This window comes from Bos grunniens, chromosome 25, assembly GCF_055505025.1.
Source record: "Bos grunniens cultivar Pamir isolate PY7600 chromosome 25, Bosgru_T2T1.0, whole genome shotgun sequence".
NCBI lineage: Eukaryota > Metazoa > Chordata > Mammalia > Artiodactyla > Bovidae > Bos > Bos grunniens.
In genome coordinates, this window is record NC_141189.1 from 8,734,197 (window position 1) to 8,747,893 (window position 13,697).

At 48.9% G+C, this 13,697-nt stretch overlaps 1 protein-coding gene across 2 annotated transcripts; it reads left to right on the forward strand.

The window, feature by feature from the left end:
• The first annotated feature begins 522 nt into the window (after positions 1–522).
• On the forward strand, positions 523–13,477 carry CCL24 (C-C motif chemokine ligand 24). 2 transcript variants are annotated; one of them, XM_086376800.1, is made up of 4 exons: positions 523–803; positions 10,146–10,313; positions 10,783–10,900; positions 12,390–13,477. In XM_086376800.1, the coding sequence occupies exons 2-4, from the start codon at positions 10,250–10,252 to the stop codon at positions 12,556–12,558; spliced, it is 351 nt and encodes a 116-aa protein (XP_086232926.1). In that variant the 5' UTR covers positions 523–803; positions 10,146–10,249; the 3' UTR covers positions 12,559–13,477. The 2 variants fall into 2 exon arrangements, with proteins under 2 accessions (XP_086232926.1, XP_086232925.1); XM_086376799.1 differs by lacking the exon at positions 523–803 and having other exon boundaries at positions 10,135–10,313.
• The last annotated feature ends 220 nt before the right edge of the window (positions 13,478–13,697 follow it).

Consider the following 13,697-nt stretch of genomic DNA (forward strand, 5'->3'; position numbering starts at 1 on the left):
CTGTTTGTGTGATCATTACCATGTGGTCCTTTATCTCCCCCCAGCCTTGGCCACAGACCTTTATTTTTACCTTGATGCTTGCCAATTGACACCTTCACCTCTATTAATTATTTATTTGCCTTTGAGATTACCTCATATTCACTTTTCAAGCATGCCTCAGTGGTAAAGAATCTGCCTAACAAGACAGGAGACTTGGGCTCGATCCCTGAGTCAAAAAAGATCCCCTGGAGGAGGAAATGGCAACCCATTCCAGTATTCTTGCCCGGGAGATCCCATGGAGAGAGGAGCCTGGCAGGCTTATAGTCCATGGGATCGCAAAGAGTCAGACAAGACTTAGTGACTCAACAACAGCAATTTTTTTCACAGCCCAGTAAAATAAAGGTGTTTGAAAAAAAAAAAAAAAGAAAAGTTGAGTTCTGGGAAGTCCTCCTATCAAGAGATCAAAGGGCAAGGTGCTTCATAGCTGTCACCTGTCTCCCATTGCACTGCCCAGGGCCACTTCTCTTCCGGGACGGGGCTTAGGGTATGCGAGATGACCGCCCCGTCAGAGCTCCCCCGGTCTATCAATGGGCTGGCCTCTCTCTCCGAGCACTCACCCCCACCCCATGCAATGAAGCCATATTCTCAGATGTCCTCGTGAACTTTGGACTTTTGAGTTTTCAAGCCAAGCCAAAGTGAAATGTACAGGAGGATCCCCTCCCTGCCCTCGAGGCCCCTCCTCCCCGCCTACTCTCCCAGACACGATAGGAAAGGGGAAACAGTTCTAGACTTGGTGCTACGACTTGTCACTTAGCCACCTCCAGGTAAGTGGCTCCCAGGACCATCCCCTGTTCCCAGTCCTTTGGGACCGTGTGTGTGTTGGGTAACGGGCGGGGAGGGTACCAGGGATAGCAGTGATACCCCCAGCCTGCTCTCCCCTGATACTCTGCATGTCTTACCCCAGTGCCCATCCATCCTCCTGGCTCCTTCCCGCATCTCCCTCACTTTCCACCCCAGACACTCTGTCTTCAGCCACTTTCAGTTAGGAGGTCGGGGCAGGAATCCAGGAGAGAGCTGATGGAGCCTGGTGCCGTGGTTCTTCAACAGAAGATGGAGGACCAGTCCTGCTGCATCATGGCTCTGGGGCTTGAGTAGGTCATTTAACCGCTCTGAGCCTCAATTTCCTCACCTGTGAAATGGGAATAATAAAGGATCAGGTAAGAGCTCAGAAAGGGGCTTCCCAGGTGGTGCTAGGGGTAAAGAATCTGCCTGCGAATGTGGGAAATGCAAGAAACATAGGTTTGATCCCTGAATCGGGAAGATCCCCCTGGAGAAGGGAATGGCAACCCACTCCAGTATTCTTGCCTGTAAAATCCTATGGATGGAGGAAGCTCAGGGGTGCTCAGTGGTCAAGAATCTGGCTATCCTGCAGGAGATGCAGGTTTGATCCCTCGGTGGGGAAGATCTCCGGAGGAGGAAATGGCAACCTGCTCCAGTGTTCTTGCCTGGGAAATCCCATGGACAGAGGAGCCTGGAGGCTACAATCCATGGTGTCGTAAAAAGTTGGACAGGACTGACCAACTGAGCTTGTGTGCACGCCTAAGGACACCAGTTATATCGGATTTTATCTCTTCTGAATGACCTCATTTTAACTTGATTTTCTCTGTGAAGACTCTGTCTCCAAATCAGGTCCCATTTTGATTCTGGGGGTTAGGACCCCAACACTCATTTTTTTGAGGGAGACAAAAATTCAACCCCACACTTTATTAATTGATTCTTATTTTATTCAGTTCATCACTATCCACTATTACTGATCAACTGTCTCAGACTTGGCCAGTGTGAGCTCTGGCAAGCTAGCTCCTGTGTCCTTTGGACATACGATTCTTTGGGCAATTTCTTTCTTTCTGGCACCAAAAGGATATTCCAGTTTCTGCTTTCTTTGACCCAGCACTGGAATCGTTTATTTCTCCAAGGAGAAATATCTTCGCCAGGTATGCTCATCACTACTGGTGTACTACAGTTTCTGAAAGATGGTATTTACATGGACACCTCTGCTTTCAATTCAGCACCCTTGGGTTCACGCACTCCTTCCCCTGTTGCATATTTTCTTTTTTGAAACAATGTATTTATTTATTTATTTATTGTTGGCTGTCCTTGGCCTGTCCTTGCTGCACTGGCTTTTCTCCAGTCGCCGCAAGCGGGGGCTACTCTCCAGTTGCGGTGCGTGAGCTTCTCATTGCAGGGACTTCTCTTGTGGTGGAGCTCTAGAGTGTGTGCAGGCTCGGTAGCTGTGGCACACAGGCTCAGTTGCCCTGCGGCATGTGGGATCTTCCCGGATCAGGGATTGAACCCGTGTCTCCTGCATGGGCAGGCAGACTCTTAACCACTGGACCACCAGGGAAGTCCCCCCACCCTTTGCATATTTTCAACACTCTTCTCCAAGAAGGACAAACATGGCTTCCATGATCCTCATTTCCAGAGGCCTAGAATACAAAAACAACCCTCTTATTTTAAGCTATTGTGTGCATGTGTGTGTATGCTCACTTGATCGGTTGCATCGGACTCTTTGCGAACCCATGGACTACAGCCCATCAGGCTCCACTGTCCCTGGAGTGGGTCACCATTTCCTCCTCCGGGGGATCTTCCCAACCCAGGGATCAAACCTGCATCTTCTGAGTCTCCTGCATTGGCAGGTGTATTCTTTACTACTGGCACCACCTGGGAAGCCCATTGTAAGCTGTTAAAAGTCACTTGTGTGTAGAGGGAATGAGTGTCTTTTATTGCCTTTTTATACAGTAGGCTTTGATATAAGAAGGGACAGAGGGAGTCAGGAAGTACTGGGGTCTTAGGAGGGTCGGGGGAGGAAAGAGAGAGAAGGAGGCCCTCAAAGCTTCATCTCTCTGAGGACTCGGCCACGGAACCCGCCTAAGGAAGCTTCCTTTTCTGCCTGTTTGCCAGGAAGTGTGCCCAGGGTCGGGGAGAGCCGGGGGAAAACCCACTGCTTCCTGCCCACCTGTGTGCCCTCTCAGATTTCACTCTCATTAATCAGACCCTTGGATGAAAGTCAGGCCATGTGAGGGAGATAGACGAGAGTTTTGAAACTGGGTATGGCCTTTATGAAGCCTTCAAGGCCCCACCACTGGAACAAACACTTGGAAGGTGTCCTCAGCAGCTTCTTCTTTTTTGGGTTGTGCTGCAGGACTTGTGAGATTAGTTTCCCCGCCAGGGATTGAAGCTGAGCCCGTGGCGGTGAGAGCACAGAGTCTTAACCACTAGATCTCCAGGGAATTCCCTCCTTTAAATTTTAATTTAGATAAAATCCACATCACGTAAGAATTCACCATTTTAACCTCTTTAAAACATACGTGTGAGTGGTATACTCACAGTTTGTACAACCATCACTACTATAAAATTCTAGAACATTTTTATCACCTCCAAAAGAAACTCTGTATCTCCTTACTTTCTCTTCCTACCAGGCCCCCAGCAGCCAGTAATCTGCTGTAAATCCTTATGGATTTGTCTGTTCTGAACATTTCCTACCAATGGAATCATAGTGTCTGGACTGTTGTGCCCGTCATTTAACTTAATGAATATATCGGTACTTCGCTCCTTCTCCCGGCTGAATAAAATCCCGCTGTACATTGCACTGGACCCTTGTCCATTTATCACTGGAGGGACATCAGGCTGTTCCCACTTTCCAGCTACTACGAATACTGTTGCTATGAAGGTTCAGGTGCAAGTTTCCATGTGAATGTCTGTTTTCCGTTTTCTAGGGTTAGGGTTAGGGTGAGGGTATGAAGTTATTGGATCATATTGTAACTCTACATTTAACTTTTTGAGGAACTGCCAAATTTTTCCATAGTAATTATACCATCTTACATTCCCCATGAGTAATGTGTGAGGGTTCCCATTTCCTTGGCAACACTTTTTATTTTCTGTTGTTTTTTTTTCATAGCCATCCTTGTGGGTGCGAAGTGATATCTCATTGTGATAGCTCATTGCTTTTCCCTATTGACTAATGATGCTGAGCATCTTTTCATGTGCTTATGGAATTTGTCTCTCTTCTTTGGAGAAATGCCTAGTTAAATTCTTTGCTTATTTTAAAATTACATTTTTTTGTCTTTGTATTGTGGACTTTGTATATTCTGGATGCTAGAATTATCAGATAATTTCCAAATATTTTCTCCCATTATGTGGGTTGGCTACTCACTTTCTTGAGAGTGTGCTTTGATTCACAAAAGTTTTTAATTTTAAAGAAGTCCAACTTATTTATTTTTTTCTTTGCTTGCTTGTGCTTTTAGTGTCATATCAAAGAAACTGTTACTTAATCCAAGGTCACAAAGATTTATACCTATGTTTTCTTCTAAGGGCTTCCCCGGTGGCTCAGATGGTAAAGAATCCGCCTGCAATGTGGGTCACCTGGGTTCCATCCCTGGGTTGGGAAGATCCCCTGGAGGAGGGAATGGCAACCCACTCCAGTATTCCCGCCTGGAGAATCCCCATGGACAGAGGAGCCTGGCTGAGAGTTTTATAGTTTTAGCTCTTTCATTTAGATTTTTGCTCTATGTTGAGTTAATTCTTCTATGTGGTATGAAGAGGGGTGTCACTTTATTTATCTGCTTATGGATATCCAGTTGTTCCACCACAACTGTTGAGAGACTGTTCTTTCCCATCAAATGAACTTTGCACCCTTGTCAAAAATCAACTGACTGCAAATGTAAGGGTTTCTTTCTGGACTCTCAACTCTGTTCCTGTAATCCACATATCTATCCTCATGCCAGTATCAATCTATCTTGATTACCTTAGGGTGCAATAAGTTTTGAAATCTGGAAGTGTTAGTCCTCCAACTTTGCTTCCTTTTTCAGGATTGTTTTGGCTGTTCTGAGTTCCTTGCACTTCCACGTGAATTTTAGGATCAGCTTGTCCATTTGCCTTCTTTTTCTTAACCTTTTTTCTTCCTCACATTCCCTCTATATTTCTAACACCCTACATGGTGGTTGAGGTTTCAGCTGCAAATAAGATACAGTCAGGGACCGTGTGACCAGGAACAAGTTACTTCACCTCCGTGCAACAAAATTAATAATATCTACTCCATAGGGTCATTATCGTAAAGATTAGATTAAATGACATGATATACGAAAGGTCACTGGAAGAGACTAAGATTGCTTAGTCAGTTCACCAGCTTGTAAACAAGTTGTAATAAAAACAACAAAACAAGATGACCACCTTTTGTTTGCTGAAATGTTCTAATAGGTATACACTTTAGTGAACTACTTCTTTGGTAAATAAGCCAATATTTTTGTAAAATTTTTAATGCTTCCAAGTCAATGAAGAGTTTATAAGAGGCTCCTTACAAAAGGCATTTTATGTCATTGCCTGGTAGATTATAAGATACAATTATCACTGTTTTGTACTTGATATATTATCTCTCAAAGAAAGACTGGTCTTTCCATGAAGAAATGGACTTTCTGAGTTGTGTTCGCTCCTGGATCCCTTGTCCCTAGAACTTACCTGCCACTTAGTATAATAAATATTTGTCGGGAAATAAAAGAAACACATAACCATCTTTTCGTGGGAACTTGATCTATCCAGACGGGGAGCCAAATACTTGACATGAGTTATCTTACTGAATCCTCATAATAACCTACAAGACAGATATTGTCACTATGTCCCATTTTACAGACGGGGTGTGGATGCTAAGGTTTGGAGGAGTTAAGTAACACTGGCCACCCAGCTGAGTTAAGATTTCAACCCTGGCAGGTGACTCTCCAATCTAGAAAGGTGGTCCTCTGAGCCATGGCTCCTGGTCCGTCTTCTCAGGGTTTAGGGAGGGGCTTTATTTTTTTTTTAACTGATGCAAAATGTTTATTCCAAGTTGGGAGGGGCTTTAAAAGATGGGTTCTGGACTGGCTTCCATGATGTGGGTCTTAGGAAACCTGCAGGTGCTTCTTACCCACAATCCAGGACGCACCAGGGGTCACACCCAGATTCCGTATTGCCCTCTCCTCTAGGCACCTCAGGTCAGTCTAATGTGTGGAGCAGAGCCAATTAAGCTCTCTCGACCCCTGATCGTCCCTCCCCTGGGAAGCTACGTAATCTCCAATCCCTGCCCCCGGTCCCTTCCTATCACACCTGCCAGTGGATCCAACCATGACTCGAGACCACAGATCTGACCTCACTGACCCTGACCTCAAAACTGAGTGGCCCCCCGCCAACAGGATCACGGCTGAGCTTGCCTGGCGAGAGGCACCGCCTGAACCTTGAACTCAGGTAGAACTCAGTTCAAATGCCAGCTCTCCCCTTTCCTAACCTTGGAGTTTCAGTCTCCTTGCCTATAAAGTGGGGAAAATTAACGCAGACAAGAGCTTCAAAGTACTTAGCAGCTTCATCGGCAGGTGGGGCTCTGCTCCGTTGGTCACCTTTCCTACCCCATGCACCCCAGCCGAACATCATAACCTCTGTCTGTGGTCTGCTTTTGCACCACTTAGGGTCATCAAGGCCCATTCTTTCTTGCTGGGACACGTCTTTGTGTATGGAGTTGTTTCTAGTCCAAGCTAACAGCTCACCTCTTCTGATCGGTTCTTATGAGGATGTGCCTTGGAGCGTCCTCGTCCATTTGGCCGCTGTGCGCTGGCCCAGCTTCCCTTTGAATTCTGTGCTTCATCGTCGCTCATGGTGTGGCCCACCCAGGAGAGGCAACCAGGACAGCACCCTGGCTACTGTTCATGAGGGCAGGACCACTGCCACCTGCTCCCTGCCAGGAACAGCTCTGATCCCCCCAACTGCTCAATTCCTCCCCAGAGCCAGCTCCTCTGAAGAAAACATCGGAAGGGAAAGGCCCTCAGCAAGGATCTTGGCCAGGCTTCTCAGACTGCAGATATTCTTAGATTTCAGATATGCTGTCTCTGTTTCTGTCATATTTACATACCATTTGTTCTGTGATTTGCTTTATTTCGTTTTTTTAGTCAAAAAAGGCTTCCCTAGTGGCTCAGTTGGTAAAGAATCTGCTCGCAATGAAGGAGAAGTGGCTCAGTTGGTTAAGAATCTGCTTGCAATGCAGGAGGCCTGATTTCATTGAAACATGTATAATATCATGTATGAAACGAGTCGCCAGTCCAGGTTCGATGCACGATACTGGATGCTTGGGGCTGGTGCACTGGGACAACCCAGAGGGAGGGTAGGGGAGGGAGGAGGGAGGAGGGTTCAGGATGGAGAACGCGGGTATACCTGTGGCGGATTCATTTTGATATTTGGCAAAACTAATACAATATTGTAAAGTTTAAAAATAAAATAAAATTAAAAAAAAAAAAAAAAGAATCTGCTTGCAATGCAGGAGGCCCGATTTCAATCCCTGGGTCAGGAAGATCCCCTGGAGAAGGGAATGGCAACCCACTCCAGTATTCTTGCCTGGAGAATGTCATGGACAGAGGAGCTGGGCTGGCTACAATCCATGGGATCTCAAAGAATCAGACACAACTTTGAGACTAACTTTCAGCCTTCAGTTTTTTTAGTCAACTCATATTTTCTCTATCACTGTCATAGATATAAAACCCCTCATCATAGACCCTAACATTTAAATTAAAATGAAAAGCGCCCATTCTTGTATCCCCTGTGGTGGTGTGACTGCAACACCGGGGGAAATGCAGATCTGGCCAACACCCCAACTTCTCAGATGGACAAAGCACAGCAGGGGAAGGGGCAGGGTCTGAGCTGGAGTGGAGGGGCTCTGGGTGCTTCATGGAGCAACCCCCTTTCTTTTTGGCCACCTTGCAACATGTGGGATCCTAGTTCATGGACCAGGGATTGAACCTGGGCCCCCAGAAATGGGAGCTCGTAGTCTTAACGAATGGACTCCTTCCCCAAGTCTTTGCATCCACTGTCTTGCCCTCCTGCCTTCCTTCTCTTTCTCTAGCTATCTCTTTCTATTCTGCTTTCTTGGAACCTTCAACTTATCCCTCTCTTACTTTGAGTAATTGCTCTGGCTGTTGGATTCCCCGTTTCAAGCGGGAACATGCAGGTCCCCGTGATGGGAGTCGGGGTAAGTGGCTCTATGGTGGTGTCTAGTCATCTTTTGTAGATTGCATTTTTCCCCTTTGTAAAACAGGTTGGTAATCCCTGCCTTACCTGCTTCCCCAGACAGAGTAGTGAGACTGGGTATCGTGTTTCGTTTTGTCTTGAACCAGCTTTCTTTTATTATTTTAAAACTAATTTTTATTGGAGTGTAGTTGTTTTACCATGTTGTGTTTGAGTGGGTTTTTGTGTGTTTTTTTTTAAGTGTCTTGGGGAAGTCTGTAATTGGTGTTAACTAATTGGGGTGAGGCACCCCACCCCAAACCCTCCCACTAGATGACCTTCTGCCGTCCCACTCCGGTTGCAACATGTGGTCAATGCACGAAGGCTTCCCACCCTGCTCAGTCCAGTCCCCACTCTTCTCCGGCGTGCTACTTCCCTTCCCAGTGCCCCCTGAGTCATGAAACCCAGACAGACAACAGGGTGTCCCCTCTGAATCACTGAGGAGCAAGGATTAGAAGGGGTGCCCTAAAATGGACTTGTGAAAAGCTCTTGCACATGTAAAGGGCTCTCATTGAATGCTCCCATCTTCTGTCCAGTGAGAGTTGCCACTGCTGGCTGGGGAGGAGCTGAGTGGGGTGCTCAGCAATTTTCACTCTATGAACAAGGCACTGCTGATCAAGGCCTCCCCGACTTCAGCCCTGTCCCCATCAGAAGACCTGCCACGTGGCTCCCCTGTGTACCCACTGACCCCATTCGGGCTGGGCAGAGATCCCATGGGAGTCCCTGATCCAGAGGAGAGTGACCCAGAGTTGGTCCATCATATATTCATTCTACAAATACTGGCCATGGAAGAGGTGACCTGCACGGGACTTGGTGGAAATGGGACATTGATCTCAAGGTGTTCATGGTCAACTGGGAGGCATAGACACACAGCTGGTCACCATCAGCCAGGTGATGTGGGCCACTGTCGTGCCCCACAGGTGTGCTCTTGCAAGACCAGAGTGGAGAGGCTGGAGAAAGCCAGCTGTTCCTGTGAGAAATGGAATGGAGAGGACGGAGTAGATTTGGGAAAGGAAGCAGCAGTCTCTAAACATGGGGTCCCAGGCTGGGAGCCAGGAATGGGGGACGGAGTTGGGTGGGTATCATGTTCCATTCAGTGTGACAACTGAGCTGAGTATTACGGGTTACAAAGCTCTAGGACAGTCCCCACTGCCTTTCATCCTCCAAACCTCAGCACAGCCAACCTCACACCCTCCACAAGGGCATCCCCTACTTTCCTCCTCGCAGTACTGGCCAGTCCTTCCAATGTCCCCTTGTCTCAGGTTTGGGTCCCTAAAGGAGACCCTGAGATGAGGATTCATGGGCCAGTGGTTTATCCAACAGTGCTTCCAGGGGAAACCAGCAGGGGAGAAGGGAAGCAGACACCGAAGGGAAGGGGTCACTCAAGCCTTGTCTCACAAAGAGAAACTGACTCAGCCCTGACAGGATCACTGGAAACAGTGTAGATCACACTGGACCTGGAGTCTGTACCCCTCCAGCCAGCATTGGTCAAGGGCTTCCCTGAGGATGTAAGTTTCCAGACACTTCCCACTTTCCTAGAGCCTGCAGGCTAGGCAGCTCTGGCAGCTTGGGGGCTAGAAAGGCAAGGTCACCAAGAGGCGGTGTGCATGAGCATGGGCAGGGGGTCTGAGGGGCTGGAGACGGATGATACTTGACTCTACGCCCACTCCGCCAGCACCTGCAATAGCTGATTCTATGCACTTGATCTTATATGTGCCTCCCCACTTAGAAGCCTGGCACAGGGTACATGCCTAATAAGAGCTGCTAAATGAGTGAATGGATGATAGTGTTACCCATTTTCAGATGAAGAAACTGAGACTCAGAGAGGTGAATGACTGACCCAGAGTCCCACAGGCAATGGCCAGCATAGCCAGGCTCCATATCAGCCTTCTGACTGTGCATCCAATGTGTTTGCTCTTCACCCTGGCGGGGGAATGCCCTCCTCCTCCAGCTCTTTCTTAGCATGCTCAGGATAACCCCTGACTCAGCAGGCAACAACTTCCCCTTTGCAGATCTGAGGCTTCTAGGACTTTGAATGGGGGGGGGAGGCTTCCCAAAGAGAGGCCGCTATATAAACTGATGTTTCCTCCTAGCTGCCTGAAAAGGGCCAGAGGGTAGGTCAAGTGCTCTCATCCCAGCCGTTCTCCTCCTGCCTGCCAGCACTGAGCCCTGAGCTGCCCTCTCTGCTCTCCAGAACATGGCAGGGCCCGTGACCATGGCAACCAGCCTCCTCCTCTTGGCCCTGTTCATTGCCCCTGCAGGTAAGACCTCTGACCCCATCCTGGGTCTCCTGTTTGGGATAGCCATCCCAAGGGCATGACTGGGATGGCACAGCAGAGCGTGGAGGACCGAGCAGCCTCGGTCTGCAGGGGAATGGTGAGAAGGGGGGCAGCCCAGTGGCTGGACCGGAGGTGTTTAACGCAGGGTACGTGTATGCTAAGTCGCTTCTGTCATGTCCGACTCTTTGTGACCCTATGGACTTTAGCCTGCCAGCCCCCTATGACCATGGGATTCTCCAGGCAAGAATACTGGAGTGGGGTTGCCGTGCCTTCCTCCAGGGGATCTTCCCAACCCAGAGATCCAACCTGTGTCTCTTGCGGCTCCTACGTTGCAGGCGGATTCTTTATCCCTGAGCCACCAGGGAAGTCCTTAGGGTATGGGCCCTTATTGAAGCTCAGAGTCTAGGGCAGGCTAGTGGAGACCATGGCTCTTTTCTCTCCTGTCTTCTAGACTCCGTGACACTCCCCTCTTCCTGCTGCATTACCTTCATTTCCAAGAAAATTCCTGAGAGCCGAGTGATAAGCTACCAGCTTACCAACAGGAGCATCTGCCCCCAGGCAGGAGTGATGTGAGTAACTATTACTCAGGAGGGGAGAGGGGAGAGATGAGCCTCCAGGCCCACTGAGGGCCCTGCTCTGTGATCCTGGACAGGTCACCCCACCCCTCTGAACCTCAGCTTCCTCACCGTGAGATTAGCAAGAGGATTCAGAGTTGACCATCATAAATATACGAGGCAACTTCTGGGGCCTATTTTTGTTGTTGCTGTGTAGTTGCTTACTTCTTCCGACTCTTTGCCATACCACGGACTGTAGCCCGCCAGGCTAGTGTCCATGGGATTTTCCTGGCCAGATTACTGGAGTGGATTGCCATTTCCTTCTCCAGGGGATCTTTCCCGACCCAGGGATCGAACCTGCGTCTCCTGCATTGGCAGGCAGACTCTTCATCAGTGAGCCACCAGGGAGATCCATTGGGGCATATAACATTCCCCTAACTAACCCGCTCAGCCATTACATCAGCTGCAGTTGATTATCCCCATTTGACGGGGGGCAATCGAGGCTAAAAGGTGACCTACTCAAAGTCACTTAGGACTTGAAATAAACTTCAGAGTTTCGAGACAGCAAGTGGGAGCTCACTTCATAAACAGCAACAGAAATGTGATCTTTTCTTAACCCAGAAGGTAGTATTTATTATGCATAACCATTTCCTTGTAGTGAATTGTTTAAAGCTGCTAACACTTGTTCAAATTGTTTTGCATGCTCAGTCACCTCAGTCATGTCCAGCTCTTTGCAATCCTATGAACTGTATAGTCTGCCAAGCTACTCTGTCCATGGGATTCTCCAGGCAGAAATACTGGAGCGAGTTGCCATGCCCTTCTCCAGGGAATCTTCCCAACCCAGGGATCAAACCCACGTCTCTTATGTCTCCTGCATTGGCAGGCAGGTTCTTTACCCACTAGTGCCACTTGGGAAGCCCCCAAAGCAAGCGTTTATGCAATGGTTTACAGAATTCAGAGAATTGCTTTTATCAGTCTGGAAGTTAATTAAAACTTTGAATCTTTATTTTGTCTGCATCTTTGAGGGGCATTAAAGAAAACCATTGTATTATTATTGGTAATTTTCTCCATTGGCACCAGACCCAGCTCCACAGCCTGGCATCCCTGGCTTGGAAGAGGGCATTCCACTGCCTCCTCCCAGCTCTGGCATCCTTATCAACCACCTTTCCTTGCACAGCATGTGAACTGGAGGCCTTTTTGTCTTGGGGGTTTTCAATGCAACTTCTCTCATTCCCTGTGAGTAGACACTGTGTCTCTCCCTTCAGACCCAGTGTTCTCTGCAGGCAGGGCTGGGCTTCCCCACCTGACAAGGAGGTTACCGAACATGAACATGAAGTTTTTGAAACAAAGGGATGCAGACGCACAGAGAGAAGACATTGTGTTCAGAGCCTGCCAGGAGGCTGGGGCAGCGCACGTTCTCTGGGCTTCCGCGTGCCCTCCTCAGGAAGGGAAGGGATTCCCCAGCCCCACCCGGCTTCATGGGTGCCCTGTCTTCTCCCCACAGCTTCACCACTCGGAAGGGCCAGAAGTTCTGTGGCAATCCCAAGTTGCTGTGGGTCCAGAAGTATGTGAAGAACTTGGATGCCAAGCAGAAGAAAGCCTCCGCTAGGACCAGGGTGATGAGCACTACAGCCCCCTTCTGGAGACACCTGGCCAACAGCACCTTCATCTAAGCCCGGCCCTGGCCCCCAGTCCTGAGCTGGGGCCTGGGTCCCGCCTCCTGGCAGGCTGCTCTGGGCCTGGTGAGCCAGCGGTGGTAGGCAAAGGACTGCTGTTGCCGTTTCTTTGCATCATTCTCAGGGGATGTGTCCAGTTTATTTAAAAAACCCAAGGCTCCAAGGATCCCAGCCTCTTGCTTTTCCTGAGCTGGGGAGAGAAGGTCCCAGAAGCAGGGCCGTGGCAGTCCTTTGTCCTTCCTCTGAGCTGGAGCCGGCCCTTCTCCAACTCACAGGTTGCATAAGAGTCCCAGTGGACGAGGCCTGACCTACAGACAGATTCTGTTTGTGCCTTAGCCTGCAGGTAGCTTCGATGGGCCTTCTGGTCTTGTAGTGAGGCCTCCAGGCTGTCTGCCTGTCTGTCTGTCTGGGGATGGGTGACCTCTCAACACCGGTAGCTCTCCATCATGATGGGGATGCTCCTGGGTTGTCCTACTCACAGGTGAATAAAAACCCAACAAAAATAGAGGGCTCTTGGTCACAGACACTGCCAGATCCTGGCCCTCCTTGCACACCTCTGTGGGACATGATTAATAACGTTTTCAGGAACTCGTTGGTTTTTGTAATGAATGGACCTGGAGAACTTGGGTGAGGGGCCAGCCTGGGGAGCTGCATTCTTCTGTGAAGATACGGGCTTGAGGAGATGTTTTGCTTCGTGGTATGTTTTGGCTTCCCTGCTGCTTTGGGGATAAAGACCCACTCTGCCTTTGAGGCTGGCCTTTCCCCTACGTTTTGCTGAGGGGTAGATGAGGTGGGAGTTGAGGGCGAAGAGGATCCCAGTTTTTTCCCAGCACCATGTCATTTGTCTGTCAAGTGTAGAGGGACACACTGGATGTTCTGAAATGACAATCCAAGTAAAATAGAATCTTTCCTCCGAGATTGTTCCTGTCTTTCCTGTTCTCATCTCCCTCGGGCGGGAGGTTTGGGGTGTGAACAGTTGAGTGTGTGCCCAAGAGATCACTCTGAATGAGTTGTCCATTCAAGGCTGGGAGGGAATGAAGGCAGCCTGAGCCCAGGGCATCCCAGGAGTGGTCTTGGCCTGCCCTTGGGAATCCTGTTATGAACTTCGAGAAACATACATGCGTGACTGGATTCAG